General features: G+C 40.5%; 1 protein-coding gene across 1 annotated transcript; it reads right to left on the reverse strand.

Annotated features, from left to right (window-relative positions):
* Positions 1 to 1,765: 1,765 nt before the first annotated feature.
* Positions 1,766 to 13,102, reverse strand: HS3ST1 (heparan sulfate-glucosamine 3-sulfotransferase 1). Its single transcript, XM_074541766.1, has 2 exons — positions 12,960 to 13,102; positions 1,766 to 4,426 (listed from the first exon to the last, which is right to left on the reverse strand). Exon 2 carries the CDS (start codon positions 4,296 to 4,298, stop codon positions 3,336 to 3,338), a length of 963 nt encoding a protein of 320 aa, XP_074397867.1. The 5' UTR covers positions 4,299 to 4,426; positions 12,960 to 13,102; the 3' UTR covers positions 1,766 to 3,335.
* Between the last annotated feature and the right edge of the window lie 5,757 nt (positions 13,103 to 18,859).

The following is an 18,859-nucleotide window of genomic DNA, read 5'->3' on the forward strand; positions in this document are numbered from 1 at the left end:
CCAGATCATGCAGCATCAGCAGTACATGTAGAAATACTCTTGATGAAATAATAGCTTTGGTGTTCTTTTCCCTTTCCATAAACTTCCAGCATTGTTCCTGGAATAATCATTACAGTCTAATCTTTGTCCTCTGCAGGTACAATATCTGGCTTTCACACTAATCTGTGTTGTGACGCAAAGGTCAAGACAGTCCTACAGTGCCACCCTGAATAATTATTTGGTTGGCATTTCTTTTTGTACTTAAGGGGAGTGCCCGGCTTTTAATTCTCATAAAGCCTTGTATTTATTTTAGTTTCCAAGAGTGATCACAGGCTTGGCTAGGTGTCCTGAGAAAACAGGTCTCTGGAGCAACATCCAAGTGGTTGTACTTTAAACCTGAGCTAGTAGAGCTTTACAGAAATAAATACCTGTGTTGCATAACACTGGAAAGGTATTTCAGGGACTTTTTTCTTTTATGAGCAGATATGACATGCCTTCAAAGGTCATTATTAATTTTTCTAGAGTCCCAAATGGAATGTGCTTTGGTCTTCTTCTTTCATTCTCTCTTCACTTTCTGATGGCTTTTGTTATTGTCTAACACCCATTTAGAAACAGCCTAGTAAATATATTTAGGTACAGTGTGGGAAATGAATGTTGCTCTGATTAAACAGAACATTCACACAGAATAGTTTTCAGAATTGGAACTCTTGAACTCTTGAACCTATGGCAGGTAAACATTACTGCTATTATTAGTGTGGGTGTGATTTATTGCTCATCACCATCACAGCTAACAGAAAGCTACCTTCAGGATAAGGTATTGTACAGTCATGCCATCCCTGCACAAGGTGTAAGCATTGGGTATAATATACTTTCTGTGAGACCCTCTGAACTTGGTGTTGAGGATGTGACTCCTGTCATATTGTGCTTCAGAATGTCCCCTGAAGTGGTCACTTCACCTCTGGATCCTGCACACAACGCTCTATGAGGTCCTAGCACTGTAACAGTAGTAGTGACCTAATGCTTCATGCTGCACTTCTCTTTCTATAGAGAGACAAGCCATATTGTGTGTGGGGAAATGTGTGCATGTGACCTGCTTAGAGACAGGCACACTACTGGTATCAAGCAGCACTAGGCACTAAAAGTATCCTCAGTGCCACCATCAGCTGTCAGTACTGCACAGGCATTTCCAATTCAACACTGATACCATGTTCAACCTGCTGCAGGGGGACTTGTTGCAGCCCTGCCTTCACGTACTCCTCCAATTCCTGGTCACATGCCTGCGAGTATTTTTCCTTTCTCAGGAAAACATTGGTAAATGTGGTGAGCTTAATCTGAGACTGCAGGAAGGCACTAATGGAAGCCTTTTTTCTGGGCCAAAATCACTTTGGTCCAGCTGGCTCCTGCAGAGATAACATTACCAAGGTAATGGGGTAAATGTAGGAAAAAATAGTGCCCCACCTTACACAAAATTCCCTGAATTTCTCTCTTCTAAAACTTTAAGTGAAATATGATGGCACTATGATTCTGTTATTTTTAGCATCTGCCTCATGTAAGATTTGACATTATTGCCACCAGAAACTTTGCCTCCTTGTTGTATATCCTGGGTCAGCAGTGAATCATTCAGACAACCCAGCAGCAAACAACTGCTTTCATATCAATAGCAACACGCTATTCAATCAATAGCTAAGCTCTTAAGTAACATTTAGCTGAAATCTAAACTGGAGTTGAATCCTAAATTGTGGTCTTCCAAACTAGAAACTGAAGAAAAAAAAAACAGAAGGAAAAATGCAATTCAGAAAATATTTTATTGAGTACAATACCATTTCATTGTAGGCTTTATAAAACACTGCCAACCTCTCTGAGGCTGAATACAGCTTGGGCAGGTGCACAAGGAGCGGGAGAGAGGGACAGCATCTGCAAATTTTCATGCAAAAGGCATAATATGGGATATTTGCATCCAGATGATACCTTGTTATAGTGCCCAAGTTTGCACTAGCTCACCAGAAAAAAATGAATGAATTCACATTTAAATTTTATAAAGGATTGTAGCAAGCTCAAATTTACTGGGTGTTGCCATTGCACATTCAACAACTAAACTCAAGATCATGAAATAAAAATCAGTATCTTGGATTGAAAGTACTGTGAGAAGCCTTGTGTGGAAACTGGATTAACTCCAACTCCAGAAACTGATGGTGAACAAGACATCATAACCATTGTAGATAAGGACAACTGCAGTTTTTACCAATGTACTAACATCTATCTTCCATTTTTAGCAGACAGAAAACAAGGCAAGTTCCTGGAATTTGGGTTAATCCCACAACACACATCTCATTAAGACCTGGCATCGTTGTTCTTGGACAAATAGTAGTCCATAGGCAATTTGCAGTTGCATGAAGCAACTGAAAACTCATAGAAAGCAGCCTTAAGTAGGGGACAAAAGTAGAAATATTTATATGAAAGAAGTTCCTGCTTAATGGAATGTAGACCAACTAATTTTTCTGGTGTGTTCATTTTCAGCGATGGTAAAGCATAAATGTGCTATGAAATGTAGGAACAGTCAAAAGCAGCCTTGAAAAAGTCTCTATATTGCTTAAATTCTCTCAACCATACCTCTTTATGAAGTATACATATACTCAGAGACTGGAAGTTTTCAGGTTGACCATATTTCTACAGCTAACTGTATTTTATGAGCTGGTCCCCACATAATCTTTAAAATTCTGCCATGAAACCTGCACTGTACTGCCAAAGAATTGAGGAGCACTTGTTATAACAGTGAATATGAATGTTAAGTATAGCAGTTAATATATCAAATTACACAGAGACATCCATTGTCCTTTGGGTGTGCATTTCCCAACATGTGTAAGTACCAACACTTTGACAGGAAATAATTTCATAAAGCAGGATTGAACAATTTGTTAGCTACAACAGTATTTGCAAATGGAAAAGAAATTATTAATCCACACTTTAAGAAAAATGGAAAGGTAAAATTTAGCATATTCATTAGCAATTAGTGAAAATAGTCGAGGAAGGCCAAAGTATTCAAACAATTCAGAAATGTTCTGTCGAAATGAATTTCTTATTTATTAAAAAGACAACACATTCTCAAGAGAGCACCTTCTGCAATGAAATAATTTAGTTTCTTCATATAGACACGTCATACACAATGTTAACAACCATGAAAAACAATACAAAATGCTTTCAAATTTAACAAGTAGAAAAATATAACTAGTATATATGGCAATTGTGAATCTAATACTGTACAGAAGTATTTATGGATTTTACAAATAAATAATAGCTTAAATGCCCTTTTTAAATCTTCTAACTGTACACTGGAACATAGGTTCTGAAGCTTACCACTAACTTGCCACAAATGTGTGCCAGTCAAATGTTCTGCCCACAAGCTCAAAAAACTTCTTGTTGGGTTCATGGAAATATTCCTGCAGTTTCTCCAGTAACCGGGTGTCCACTTGCGGGTGTGCTCGTCCTTTGGACTCGTGCAAACAGCGCTCTCTACCACTGTCCCTCAGGCAGTAGAACCCCTTAGTTTTATTGAAATAAAAGTTTGAAGCATTTATCTGTGGTGATAACTTCAGAAATCTCTCTACTTTTTCTATTTCTGGAAAGGGATCTTTGATTAGTCTGTCCCCATCTACAATGTGGATATGATCAAGAGGAAAATACTTCAGCCAGTTCTGCATGTGAATGTAGTATAAGCTTCTGTTTATTGCCTTGTAGTCCACATTGAGTTCACCATTTTTTATCAGGAATTGCTCTATGGATGGGTACGGCTTGTGCTTCTGCATGTGGTTGTAGAACACTTGGGTATAATCTGACAGCACTCTCTCGCTTGGGTCTCTTAAAATAAGGAGTAGTCTCATGGATTGGTTCATGTTATAAACTCTTTCAGGCACTTTAGGTGATGTGAAATACGCTGGAGTTTTTTCCACGGTGATCTGATGGGGATACGAGAATGGCATTTGATTAATATACCACTGCAATCCATTCCTGTAATGGTCTTCCCAGTCAAAGAAGTGAACTTCACTTTCTGCTGCTGCAATATCTGGATGGAGACTCAACATCTCTAACAAAGCTCTTGTTCCACCTTTTCTCACTCCAATAATAATAGTCTGTGGCAGCTGCTGACATGATCCATTAGAATGAATGTTTTCCTTGAAGTCATTTTTCTGAGATGTTTTCTTTAAAAGCTCTCTCTGAACAGACTGAGAAGAAGTCTCAGCATTTGAATTTATAGCTGGTCTGGAAGGCACTATCTGAGGTTGAACAATAAGCAACACAGCTCCCAGCAGAAAAGCTGCCATGACAGAAGTTCTTAGTCTGGTTTCACTCAAGCGGGTGATAGGGCATAGAGCAATTTCCACCAAGAACAACCCTTAAAAGTGGTTTTTGTTTTGCTGAGCAAATGTGTTTTTCTCAAGCAAAAACTTCGCTGAAAGAGGGAAAAGAAAAAGCACATTATTTTATATCCAAACACACTGCAAATTATCTTTTTCTGTTCAAAGCTGAACAAACTTTAGCTTTCCCAACTCCAGGCTCATAGATAATTTAGTGCAATTAAATGTTTTAAAAGACAGGCATATGCAACGATGCCATAAGAAATTATTTCCTGACATCAGGAGACATGAATATTATGAATCTTTCATTTGCACACAGGGTGTTATTAGTTATTATTTTTTAAAAATCTGATTTCCTTCGAGTTGAACCACAATCATAAAAGAATTGTTTTCTTAGTCTACAAGAACAGATTTGTCTAAGAAACAAAACATAAAAAGGAAAAGGTGTGAAGGGGACCAAAAGAGCATGCCTAAAAGCTGAGGGTCTTGTAGGATGTCTGGGAATTACAGCCTCTCAAAGAATTATGTAACAGCAACCTCAGAAATCAAACCTCCTGTGAAAAAGGCTTATGCAATGTAGATAGAACTGTCCAACATGAGAAGGCAACACCATCCTGGGCAGGAATTAGGAAGAGCTCTAGGTAAATAGCACACCAAGGAAAAGTTGAATTTTGCGTCATTTTTAAGTGAAGTTAACTTTTGCTTTGTGCTTACTTGTTTCTAAGGATAAAATAGGTGGCTTGCACAATGGCCCTGCAAAGAGGTAAGATAATGAAACTATAGACTATAGTATGACTGAATCAACAAAACACTAGAATACCTGTGGTTCCCAGCTCCACGCTCTGGAAAGAAAATGCACAATGGGTACTTCTGAAGGTCATTTCAAGAGTTAGCCAGCAAGCTGCTGTGATGTAAAGAACTAAGTTTAGGCTTTATCAAAAGACTACTAAATACCACCACTGAACACCCTTTAAAGGTCAGGGTATTTTTAACGCAATGTTTGAAGTGAAATTGTAATGGTTTCACACATAGTAGAGCTATTAGGTTGTTGCAGTATGAGCAGGCTGTGTACACAAGCTCCCTGAATTACAATGTCTTCCAAAGACTTTATACCCTCAGTGAAGGGCTGGTGTGGATTTCAGTATTGTCTAACTCCACTTAGAAGTAGAGGCCATGACAGCTGAGTACCTGACTGCTTTGCCTTAGCAGGCTACTGTAATTATGAATTTAAGCCTGGAACAGCACATACTGCGCCAGTTAACAAGGGCTGAAATATGAAATTACATACGAACAACCTGAGGAAATGCAAGGGCTAGGTTTTGGAAATTCTCCAGAGAATGTGAAAAGAAACTAATGACTTTTCCACAATAACCTAAGTCCCAGTGCAACAAGGACTAATGATGTGTTTCTAAGTAATCTAAAGTTCTGTTTGATAGCTTTGCATTTTCAGAGGTCGTGACTCCATCCTGAACGGAACAGGTCTGCTTCCTGATGTTTTCTACTGATTATCACTTATTTGCTTTCCCTTTTTCCACTTTTAAAGGGCTACAAGGCAGCAATATTGTTAGGATGCAGAAAGCGAGGCTGCGAAGAAAGAGAAGCAAAGTGTCATGATGTGAAGTTAAGAGACGGCCTCCTTGTATGCCCACAGGCTTTGAGCTTGTGGGCATACCTTGTCTCAGGCTATTCTGCAATGTCTGATGTGAGGCAATTCTGCAGAGGAATTTTGGTTTTTTTCCATTTTAGGCCACTGTTAAGTTTTCTCTGTCTGTAAGAGTTCCATTTCATCTGTCATCATTAGTCTTCTGCCCTCTTTCCCTGTCCCCACCATTCCTCCTAATCATTCTCAGCTTAATCTATATCACTTTCAACAAGAAACAGTATTAACAGCCACACTGTGTGGCTGTTGATGGAGGAAGACACTGGGTGACAGAAAATTCGATGTAGGTAAATTCCCTGAGCTTTGCTGCCACAATATTCAGCAGCAATGGGAGCACAGGATACAGCACCAGACAGATTGGATCAGCAACTGATGGGCAGGTCAGTACACAAGAACAACAAAAGATCAACTCTGCTGAATTTTAAGGTCACAGATTAAAAGGAATAGCCACTTACTTCACAGTATATTTTAAGTCACTGGCTCCATAAATAGTAAGCCGGAGCAGTTGTCTTAACACCTTATTGGAAAAGCATAATAGGATTCTAGCAAGGAACAGGTTGAACTGTGTGGAAAGAAGTGAATTTAAAGCCTTCTGGTAGGAACACTTATTTCTTAATAGTCAGGTTGAAATATGCTATGCTAGCAGCCAAGTTCTCTAACAGACTATCTCTGGAAAAATTAAATTTTAGCTGCTGGTCTCATAGTGACAGCACACCACTGGATTGGAAAGGGTGGGGGGGTGTTGATTTTTTTTTTTCTTCCTGCTGTTGTTGGGGGATTTTTTGAGTGTTTTGTTTTCTCTTTGAAAAATAAATTTAATGTTATATATTAATTCATTGAGATTCTTAATTTGTAACTCATAGTTCGCATATTAGTCAGTCACCAACTTTTTTATTCAAGCCTTCCTGCAACTAAATATAGCATAGGAACTTTTGAGAAAAAGACATAGGAAGGTGTCTCTTCATTCTAGCTCTACTCTTGTTTTAGCCAGTATCTTTGAAATCAGAATACACGGGATGTTACAGGTGTGGTACCAGGGGCCCCACCTCAGGCAGGCTTTTAAGCCTCAGTGGAGCTCTGCCTCAATTGTCTTCCAATTGTTAAAGACTTCTGTAGGGCACAGCTTTTTCTAAATACACAAAAGCAACTGTTTCCTGTTGCAATATGAAATCTCATTGTAACATAGGAATATCTTTTGTTTCAGACATACAGAACTTCATTGTTCCTCCTCAGCTATTTGTTCAGGTGCACATCCTCCACTGCAGAACACCTCTACTGTACTGACAGCATTTATTTTATGCACTTCCAAAAAACCACATCAGTAACTATGCCATTCAGAGTACCTATACGATATTGTTGTTTTGTTTTCAAGTAATAGAGCTTTGCCTGCCTTTCTTTCCATTCTATTTTGTTTCTCACAAACTGTATAGGCCTGATATCTGGATCAATTATTTTCTTTTGTTAGATTAATGCAACACAAAGGACATGACTGTGCCTCTAAATTCAGCATAAAATACACAATGTGTGAGAAGAGTGGCCTTCAGGAATAAAGCAGCATGTAAATGGGTTGTCATTCAGCTCTTATGTCCTACATTCTCTTGAGTGCTTTACGTCAATCTGTAGTTTGCTGTCTAGAATTACAGTGGTTTATATAAAATGATGCAATTGTGTATTCCATAGGTTTACAATTTGTGGGTCTGAAAACTCTTTCAACAATAAGAAGCATGCACTGAGGAGTTTAAAGCAGGCACTTTGCCAAGCTACTTTTCTGCTTTAAGAATTCTCTTCACTGCATCCACAAGTCATGCAGAGCATACATGACTTCACTTCATGACTCTGTATTCCAGATTAGTTCAAAAACTTTAACTGACAGCCATTACTTTTGTATTTGCTACAACTAAATGAGCAAGTTGTAAAAGAAACACAGTTTATGTCAAATGGTGCTTTGAAGATTATACCAAGACTTTTCAAAAACTCTGATTGCTTTTGCTTAATCTTTTCTTCAGCTTTCTCCAATTAATTTGTGAAATGTGCCATCCTGTTTATTTTACCAGATTCAATGTGGACTTTATTATTAAAGCCTATTCAACAGTAATAGTAACTTGGAAATAAATAGAAAATTTAATCAGTAAATGCAGAATGACGGCCAGAGGCTGTCATACGTCATTGACTTTTAAGCCTGTTTCAGTACTCTTTGAAACATGTATCACTATTTTGTAATTTCTGATATTTCTTACTATTCTACAAAGGTATTTCAATGCCTCTATATGTGTGTCACCAGTGACACTGCCTAAACCATCTAGATTATATAGACTTCTTAGTTTAATATGCATTAACAAAATAAGGTTGTTTTCTCCTAGAGTGATAACTTCATTTTTGCTGGGAATTGGATAGGGTTAGATTTAGCTCTGAACTTTCACAATAAGCTCTGAGTTAGCTGCCCAAGTGGGTAGGAAGAGGCATAAGGAGTGTCTGTAGGGCAGTCAGTAAGCATCAGGCAGAGTCACACCTCACAAGAAAAGCCCACAGCGACACACTGAGAGGTTCAGCAGAGCTAATGGGACCCAGTTACCAGCAGGACAGTCACTAGGAGAGGGAAGACATCATCCTTTCCATAACCATGCAAATGACTTCGCCTTCATTAAAGAGAAGTTGTGTTTTCCTGGCTCTTTAGGGACTGTGGACAAACAGGTTAAGTTTCAGATGGCCTCACTTTATTTCCTTGCAGAACTGAATCCCTTCACTGGAGAGATCTCTGCACAGCCATCTAAAAATACAGTCTGGACTGAATGAGAACTATACTTCACTTGCTGAAGTTTGTCTGTAGAGGGAGATTAGAGCTGAAAATCTGAGCAAGACAGTCTGTTCCCATAAAGAATACCCAGTTTTGCTGATGTGATAGAACCTCAGGACGAGTTGTGGACTATATTTTCCCTTGCACATATTTGGGTACAGAGTACTGCAAAATATAAGACTAACATTGCTGGTTAAACCAAGCTGTGCAGAACAGCCCACACATCTGCTATGCTGGCTTCTTCTCTTGGTAAAAAAAATTCCCCTGAGATAACCAACTTCCTAAACTGATAAAGACTCAGTGTTCTGAACATTTGTATTCAGTGATGTGCTTTAAAAAAACCCAACTAGAGCAATTGCAGTGTACTTGAAATCCTTCAAGAACTCATTGATATGAACAGTATATTCCTGTCTGCTAATAGTAGACTCTGTCCACCACAAGATGTATTGCTTAGTTGTTTATATTAGTTCAAGTGCCACTTTGTACCCTGGTAACATAAAAATTCCCAGTATAGCTATCACTTAAAGCTCAGACAAGAGCAGGAAAAGATAGGGACCAGGTTTTTGGGTTTTTTAAATTTAATTCAAATTACAAAATGTTTTTCTTAAAAATATATTCGGCATTTTTTTTTACTTTGATCTATTAAACTGTATCACAATGCCCTCTCCATGAAGAAATTCTTCCTATACTTCCAACTGCATACACTTGTGGTTTTTAAACCCATTTTAACAAAAGTTTTAAACAACACTTGCCAATGAAATGCTTGAATTCTAGTTTCCAGTAATTAACTACAAATAAAATACTTTCCTACATTAGTGAGTGTTATGGAGATAGGTGGAAGGAAAGAGGTAAGTAAAGGAAATAGAACTACATACTACTGAAGGTCTCCAAAACCATAAACTGTTGATCACATCATGAAATATCAAAAAAGTCATTTGCACATTGAGACATGAAACTACATGCAACTGTATAAACCTGTCCTACAGTGCCTAGATGATATGTACATTTCCCAAATTACATAAAAACTGCTGCACAACCAGCAAAGATTAAATCATGGCTTTAACTTTTATAGTCAGATGTTAAGAAATCTAATAATAATTTCAGTGCTGTTAAGATGAGATACTGTCTATCAGCACTAAAACTTCAGAAATACACTTTAAAAGGCTGTTAAATTTTGGGAAGGGGAAATTCACAAAATGAGAAAGGCTGACTTGGTAGGAAGTATTTTTGGCTGAAATCTGCTGCATTTCTGCACCTGCTGTGATAAATAGAGTTTATGCAAATTAGATAGGCCACCAGTTCATGACTTCCAAAGGAGTTCAGCTCCAGTGTGAGCATAAGGTAGCAAATTTACAATAGACTATGGTTATATATAACATGCTCTCTTTCTTAAGGCCAGAAGGGACCATTCTAATCTTTCATGGCAAGAGATCATAAAAAGTGTTAGAACAGAAAATACGCTAGATTTCAGAGAACCTCATGCAAGTAAAAAAAAAATGGGACATTACACCAGAATAAAAATAACTTGAAAAGCTCAGGATGCACAGATTTTTTTTTTTGTACTGAACAGTAATATGGAATCCCCTTAACCCCTTTTACCAATTTTTTAAAATACCTGTCAGGATTCAGTTTTGTAAAGAGGGTACACTGTACCACTGCCTCCTCTACCCCCTCCATAAATCCAAATGCTCAATTCAAAATCCAGAAATTGCTCCCCACCCCACTTTCCAAGCAAAATGGGTCACATTCTAATTAGGAAGCAGAAAGCTACTGCACAGTTAATAGAGTTGCTTCCTAATTCATCAAAGCTGTCCCCAAGAAAACAGCATGCATGAAAAGATGGCTCTGTCCTGTCTTGCCCCCTCTCAGGACAAAGGCTCACCTTAACTGGATGTATTAAAATAGGGAACACAGGAGACTAATCAATCCCATTTTTATTTCCTCTGCCAGGCAATTTCTTGCCTCTTACACAGGGGTGTAAGCCCTGTTTGAGATGCCAGTAATTTACAGCAAAAATAAAAACAACAACAAAAATCTCCACACCTCAAAATATTCATTTAGTTCATATTCTGAGTAGATTTCTGTGTCTTCTTCACTCTCCTGCCTTCAGAATAACATTAGAGCAGGGTGAATACTGGTGAGGTCATCACTGTATTAGACTTAGCTAAACCAATCAATTTACTGAGCAAAGCTCTACAGAGTGACCTGGAGGGAACCCTCCTGTTCTGGAGTGACAAATGAGACGACCAGCAGGATCTCCCATCTTGGTCTGCCTTAGCATACTGCAGTTTTGTTTTTCTCATTATCAAAAGTTTTCATGGAAATCCATCAGCTATGATATGTTTTTGGGCTCTGATATCTTACGCGCTGTGAGTGGCATTTCCGGATGAGGGAAGGGAGAGATCCCAGGTTAGTAAGACTAATAAAACATTTTTTTTATTTCCTCTAATAAAAAGCAGAAGAGTTGTATTTATCTGTACATACATGCATGTATTAGAAAGTGTTTTCCACACATTCTGGTTTTCTGTAATGCCTTTGCAAGCATATGGCTAGTTCAGAGCAACCAAGGTAGTATCCTGACAAGGAAAGGGACACAGATGGGAATCCGGCAATCCTGAGGCTGGAATTTGCTCTGTCAAATTAGGGTCTCTCCACTGCAACAAACAGCTGGCCTTGCTTCAGGTGCCTAACCTTCCTGCTGACCTACCAGAGGCAATTTTGGTTATGTAGTATCAAAACCCGCTGCGTTTTTGAAAGAGGAGAAAAAAAGAGGGTGGGTCCTGAAAGGGTGGATGTGCAAGAGAGCTGAAGTTGATGCCAGGGACTGTGCTCTTACTGAGAGGTGCTCGTTTCTGAGCATTGTGAGAAATTCACTTATTCAAGAGTGCAACAAATGCTGGCAGATGTAAATTGCAGCAGTTATTATATTTATACTTACAAATTAGGCTTGATAGCCAGAGAATATATATATTCACCAAACTGAATGTGTTCTACTATGTTCCATTTGCCATACATACTGCAGAGGCTCTCTCTCAGTGGGAGTGGGCACTGCATGGATCTCTCACGCCACAAAGATGCTCCCTGCAGACATTCTATCCCCATGCCATTCAAGCATGATATTCCTGGAACTTCACAGGTATTTTTTCTTTCCACACCAAAATCCAAAGAGGAACAGTCTTGAAACTGGGAAAGCCCTTAACCCACTACACTGACAGAGAAAGGAAGGAGAATAATGCACTTTAATTCCCAGCCAGCTGAGGTGATTGAACTGCCTGTACTCAGCTGTGTGCCCCCTCCCGATCTTTTGAATTTCTGGCTGGAAGATGAGACCAAATCCAAACTCTTCCATCTGAAGGCTACCACCCGTCCCTCTCAGCATCCTTTTACCCCCATAAGACTTGAACTGCACACACCTTTATCCTAGCAAAGCACACCGAGAACTGCAGTAACCAAACCTTTGCTGTAGTACTTTAAGGTGCCAGTCCTTCAGAACAGAAACGAGCTCGAATCAAGGCTTTGTGCCCTCCTGCCAAGCCCCAAGGACCACTGTGCCCCCAGCCCTATGCCGCTCGCAGGTTCCAGCTCAGCACGCTGCATCCCGCCGGCTCCAGCTTTATATGAGGAGGGAGCGGATCGAAGATGCTCAGCAGAGCTTTTGCGAGTGTTCTCCCGTCAGGCAGGCGCCCCGCTTCCAGAGCCCCACCACTCTGCCCTCACTTGCTCTTGTCATTTTGCCACAGGAGAAAGAAGATGAAGAAAGTGCCCAGAAGCCGCACCTGGCCAGGTGCTGCCGAGCACTTTGCTTTTCCCCGCAGCTTTCTCTCCTACCCCCACCGGCAGCGCTGCCTCCCAGAGCCTGGCTCCGTGAGTCCGGAGCGCTGAGGCACCTCGGCGCGTCCCTGCCGAGGCTGGGCACAGCTCTCCGGTACCGCCGGGCCGGGCAGACGCTCCTCAGCCCCACAGCGGCGCTCTCCTGCCGCGGCCGCGGGGCTCCCACCTGCCGGCAGCAGGTGCCGGCCGGGTGGCGGCGCCGGGCGGCAGCGCCAGCGCTCCCCGGGGCCGGCAGAGCCCACCCACGGCCGCCGGCACCCTCGCCCACCCCGAACTTCCCACACGGGAAGGGCAGCGCCCGGCCCGGCGCGCCGCTCCCCTCCGCGGCACCCGCCTCACTCACCGCCGGGGCGCGGGGCCAGGGGGCAGCGCTCGCCCCTCTCTTCCATGGGCGCCCGCGGGTGGTGGCAGCGGCGGCGTCCGGGGCAGCGTGCCCGGCGGCGGCGTGCGGGGGCTGCGAGCGCCCGCTGTCGCCCGCCTCGCCCGGCCGGCAGCGCCGCAGCCCGAGCCTGGCGCCGGCTCGTTTGTAGGGCCCCGCCCGGGCCGCGTCACGGGCAGGCCCCGCCCGGCCCGCGGGCTGCGAGCGCCGCGCCGGGTGCGGGCTGCGAGGCGACTGCCCCTGAGCTCGGCTGTGCGGGCCCGTTACACAGGACTGTGTGCTAACAGGGAGTTCGCCCAGATAATGCCACAGGTCCGGGGAAAGGAACGGCTGTGCGCAGCAAACGCACCTGCCCCGCCTCCATAAAATCCTGGAATATCTTTAATTGGAAGGGACGCACAAGGATCAGTCCAGAAGGGAAGCACAAGGATCAAGGAGTTCCAAGTCCTTCGATTGCCTCCTTCCTGTACTTATAAAAATACCACCCATGCGAGGCTGCTTGAATAACAGACATATAGTACTTGTATTTACTTCTTCTACTTCTTGTTTACTTTTTTGGGACTTTACAAAATGGCTCTGATTTTTTTTTTTTTTCTTCCTGAAATGCTTTCCGTTTAGCCGGATGAATTTGAAGCAGTATGGATGTCTGAAATGACTGAAATACTGTCCCTTAAGGGCAGTGGGGAAAAGACCTTCTGGGGATTTAAGTCCTAAGATTAATTTATTGAAATAGATCTTTATTTAACATAAACTGAACTGTGTTTTTTTTTTTTAAGACAAAATGAGTTTAAACTGGCATTAACATACTGCAGCCATTATTTCAAGTGCCAAACTCTTGAAATTTACTGTGAGCAAAATACAGACCCAAATAAATTTTATTTTTAAAATTAAGTTCTCAGTTGATTTTGATAAATTCCTTGTAGTTTAACAGATGTGACACAGGTAGGTTATTCCCAAAGTGTATTAGCACTGGTTGTACACAGGTCATAGGGGTTTTGCCTGAAGTGATGAACTGAAGACAATTCTGTCAGGACTCTGGGATGTATCTCATCAAGTTCCACAAAGCTGTGTGGTGGGGACAAATGTGATCTGTACTTACAGTGGGAGGTACTTTGTTCCCCCAGTCCCCATCCTGCTGTCCATCCATGACAGAAGAGTGGGAAAAGGTTGCCATTGAAGCTGAGGCAAAAAAGTGGTTTTTTTTCAATCTCCTCATCCATGGAGCAGTGTTGTTTATCAGGTGGTTACACCTTCCTGACCCTCTCAGCAGGGATGTATCTTCTTTAACCAGGGCTATGACCTGCTCACACCTCATTTACTCCCTGGAGTGCTGGGCTGTGGGAATGTTGGGTCTCACTTACTCACTGCACCAAAACTCAGCTTCGTGCATTAGTGTTATGCACAAATATTCATGTTGTAAGTTTTCTTATATCCTTTACCTTCAGCCTTGGCCTGCACTGATAACATAATAGGAGGCAAAGCTACCAATTATGGAACTCTGCTTTCTAAGCATGACTTCTGTTGGGGGAAGCAGAACAAAGATGATATGTTTGTAAAAGTATCACCAGCAATTTCAAGTGGTTTAGAGGAAGTAGCTGTGTTTGTGGAGTTATTTTGTTTACAACCATTTACCTCCAGCCTTGAAATATGTAACAGAACATCTGAGGAGTGAAAAGTACTCAATTATGTTTTCAAAGGAGTATTGCCAAGTAGAATTTTGTTAAAAGTTTTCAAGAAACAAATGTAAGTACTTAAGGAAAAATAGGATGGTATAACTATAAATGTATTTTATTTTATGGTTTTGCATATTTAACATTTAAGATGTTTTCTGTATTTAAGTGTACTGTATCATTGCAGTGTGGTTGCTTTAGCACCAAGACATATGTACAAATACTTTACTTTTAATGTTTCAAAATAGAGCATTTCACAAGAGTGTTTACTGAAAAAAAACCCAAAACAATAATACTGTCTTTTTACTTTATATTTTTATACATTTCCATATGTTTTACTGTAAATCTGAGAGTCTAGTAGAGAAATACATTAATTTGTGATTAGCCTTGCTGTTTAACACTGATATTCATGTCATGAATGTGGGTTTTGATTGTCTTGGAAACAGGTTAAAACAAAAAACTTAAATGTTGTTCAGCTATAGACCTGCATAGTTCAGTCATAAGGGATCACTGTTTCTTCCATGTGATCTATAGATCAGATATCATAACACTCATTTCATTTTTAATACCCAGTCTTGATATAAAAGAATCAAAAGATGAAAAAAAATCATCATTTCTTTATTGTTCCAATCATGAACTATCTTTGGTGTCAAAATAATAACAGAAAGCATCTGTGTACCCTTTTATCTGAAGGTATCTAAGGGTAACTTCAAGCCACTGTTTTATATTATCACCTTCCCAGGTAGATTAAAGATATGTTTTGCCCAAAAACATACTTTCTTATTCTAATTAGGTCATTTCTCAGTATTCTTTTTCCTTTTTAATAAGCTAAACAAAGTGATCTCTTGCAGCGTCTCACAGAAAGGCTCAAGAAAGTTTAGATTTAATTACTTTTCTTCACTTTTCACAAGATCTCATCAGTGAGTACAATACTGATGCTAAATATTGACAGTAGAAGCATTTTCACAATGCTTTGATAATGAATCCCAATTGCCAATAAGGTTTCAAGATTTACTGATGGTGCAGTTCTTAAGGTATTTCAAGTACATTTCTTTCTTATGTAATCCTTACTTTTTAAATTCAGATGTTCCAAGCCACTAAATCTGATGCCTTATGAGAGTATTTTGCCTTCACACTTCTCTTTATCAAGCAAATTTGTAATTTCCTCAAAGGAGATTTATTTGACATGATGGTGGTAGTTTCTCTTCAGCTGTGGGTAAAGTGGTAAGAGAGAGTGACATTGAGTCAACAGTGCCATATTTTTATTTTGCTAATTGATTAATGAGTAATTTAGAAAAAGGAAATGAGACTTCTTAAAGCCAAAAAAATGAGAAAGGAAATGAAAACAACATTGCCAATACTTATTTACGCTTCCCTCAATAGTCCAAAAATGAAGATGTGAGAAAGGGGGTTACCAAAGTTCTAGCACATCCTGAATGACTTACATGTGCCACACAGGCAAAAGGAGGGCTGTTCTGCCCAAAGATTAAATTAAATGTTAGCCTGCTTAGAGAAAAACTCTGCCGGAGGAGATAGCAAATGATTCAGAGCCAAGATTGACTAATTTGGAGATTGAGCTGAGGACAGGAGCCGTGTTGGAGACAGGAGGGCAGCCGAGGTGGGCTGCCTGCACAGCAGGGAAGGAGAAGGTGGTGACTCACTGGAAGCAATGTTCCTCCCAGGACAGAGCCCAGTGCCTCTCAGCCAGCCTGGAGGTGGCTCTGCTGCTGGCTCAGCCCTGAGCTGGCTGAAGCAGCTCCCAGAACAGCCTGGGGAGCATTGGATTCGTGCTGTCATAAGCATCAGAGGGATTTGAAAACTTTATTTCAAACACTGTGCTTCTCACTATAGGTGTATTGGAGATGCAGAGGTGGAAACTAGCTGAAGGAGCAAAGACATGAAACTTTTTTAATAGAGGAAGTAGTTAGAGCTTTCTCTGTACGGTCTATGTTGGAGCTACCTGTTACGCAACAAAATTCACATTTGTCAGGTTGAAATAATGCAGATATGCCTTAAGAATTCAGACTCACAGGTTTCTATTTTGTCACCAGGGAATACTCTAGGGAAATCAGGGAGGAATTAGTAGTGTTATCCAGTCAGCTAATGGAATTCGGGTGTAGAATTTTAAAATACAATTAAATAGGTATACATTGTAATGTTATTTTAAATTCAGGAAATAAAAGGTGTGTTTCTTCACGTCTAAAATTTACAGAAAATGTGTCTAACTTAGGACAAGAGTGTAAGGACATGAGTAAGGCACCATTTTGACTAGAAAAGCAAAGTGAAAAGGGTAAGGAAGTATGGAAAGAGGTTTGGGGTTGGGAGTGTGAGGTTATAAACCAGCCTTTGAACAGGTGAAGTACCTCTGAGGAGAAGAGCTGTCCATGAGGTGGAAAAAACAGGTTGGTTGCTGACAGTAGAAGGCACAACTGAAATAGGGAAACAAACTAGGGAATGAGACTAATTCTGAATGCGTAGCAGCTTTGAACAAAAATGCAAAAGGCTAACCTGTAAACTTTTTGACAGCTGAGTTTGCTTGTCAAGTGTCCAGTGCTGTCAATAGCCAGTTCTACTTCCCAGAAGCAGTGATGGTGCATTTAGAAATAGTAATATTGAGGAGATGTAATATTGTGGTCCAGGCTGGGAGCCACCACTACCATATATCCTCTCTATGGTCCAGTATATTTTAAAATTATTTTCACACCTTAGATTAAGCAATAAAATGCAGAGAAAAGAATGAAAATGTAGCAGATGGAAAGGAACTGTGTGAGAAGGACCAGATTAGTCTAGGTACAATACTGAAGGAGGTGCAAGGAAAATCTTAAAAGCCTAATCTCCTAAAAATATTTTCAGGGATGATTTAACGACAGAGAATGAGTGAGAGCTTGCAGTATAGATGAGCTTATGGTGGAAGTGAAGCATACAGAGAGGAACCTTACAGTGAAAAGAGAGGACAAATGATAATTAAGTGTTAATATTGAACATTTCTAGAGAAATAAATAAAGGCCTAGTCTGAAGATCCCTCACAGCCCTGCCTCATAGCTCAGTTTAGACTTTTATTTAAAATGACTCTGTGAAACATGCAGTGGTGCCCTGGCCTTCTAATTTATTTTCTTTAGTCAAACATTCTCAGATTGTTACTTTAAGCTCCAGGAGTTGAATATTGAGCATGGAGGTTTATACTGCTGTAAGAAAGAGGCCTGTCAAAATCCTGTAGTTCAGCATAAACTTTTAAGACTTTTCCTTTCCCTAACTGTAGTGTTGTTCACAATAAGAGACAGATTATCATTTGGTGACTCAAGACACTGAATCATGGCTTTTACATGATCTGAAGAATGCTGGTTATAACAAAGTAAAGGAAGAAAAAGATTAGTGGTAACTTGAAAATGGATAAGATTTAAATTCCAGTTCCATGTCAGACTTGTCATAGCTTTGCAAGCAATTAAGACTCTTTCCTTGAGAATGTAGGGTACCCCTTTCAAGGTGTTGCTATATAAAGAGAAGTGAATAGGTACAAAATGATAATTTTTGCAATGTCATCTTCCCAAACAGCTGTGTGAGTCCTGCAGAGTTGCAGCTGCACAGGATTTCCCACCTTTCTGTTCTGGGTGACATCCTAAGTCTAGCAGAGCCTTGCAAAGGCAGCACAGCTTCCAGGTGCTTAAAAGGCAGGTACATGACTTTCTTCATCTTCACCTTGCTGCTGCTGGACTCAGTTAGGCAGCTGAGCTTGCTAAAGCAGGAGAAAACCACCAGCAAAGAGAATCTTTTCTTGATGGTTTTGTGCAAACTACCCTGAGAAGACTCCCTTGTGGTGAGAAAAAGTTAGGATCCATATTTTCAGTGGTACTTAGCCACTTGATATCAGAAGGGAAAAGTCAAATGGTGTTATATCCATTGGAAATTGCTAGCAGCACACAGGCTCTTTTGCTCAGAGCAGGTGACAGCAATCCATGCATCTGTGTCCTGCTGTGCAGATTCAAATCCAGAAAAAATGCTAAAGATGGTGGAAGGAAGCAGTGTAAACAACAGGTTGTCTTCCCATTTAAGCATTACTATGCTTCCAGACTTGCAATTTCAGACATCTCTCAATGTCAAAAAGCCTCTTGTATTATTTGGGTTTATTGTGCCTTCAGCCTGAGAGCTGTATTTTTTTTTTTTCTACTCACAGCCTTGCACAAATGTAAAGAAATT

Source organism: Zonotrichia albicollis, chromosome 5 (genome assembly GCF_047830755.1).
Source record: "Zonotrichia albicollis isolate bZonAlb1 chromosome 5, bZonAlb1.hap1, whole genome shotgun sequence".
In the NCBI taxonomy this organism is placed as follows: domain Eukaryota; kingdom Metazoa; phylum Chordata; class Aves; order Passeriformes; family Passerellidae; genus Zonotrichia; species Zonotrichia albicollis.

Excerpts from the sequence above, each read along its gene's own strand:
- HS3ST1 (XM_074541766.1), bottom strand. The coding sequence starts at position 4,298 with ATGGCAGCTTTTCTGCTGGGAGCTGTGTTGCTTATTGTTCAACCTCAG.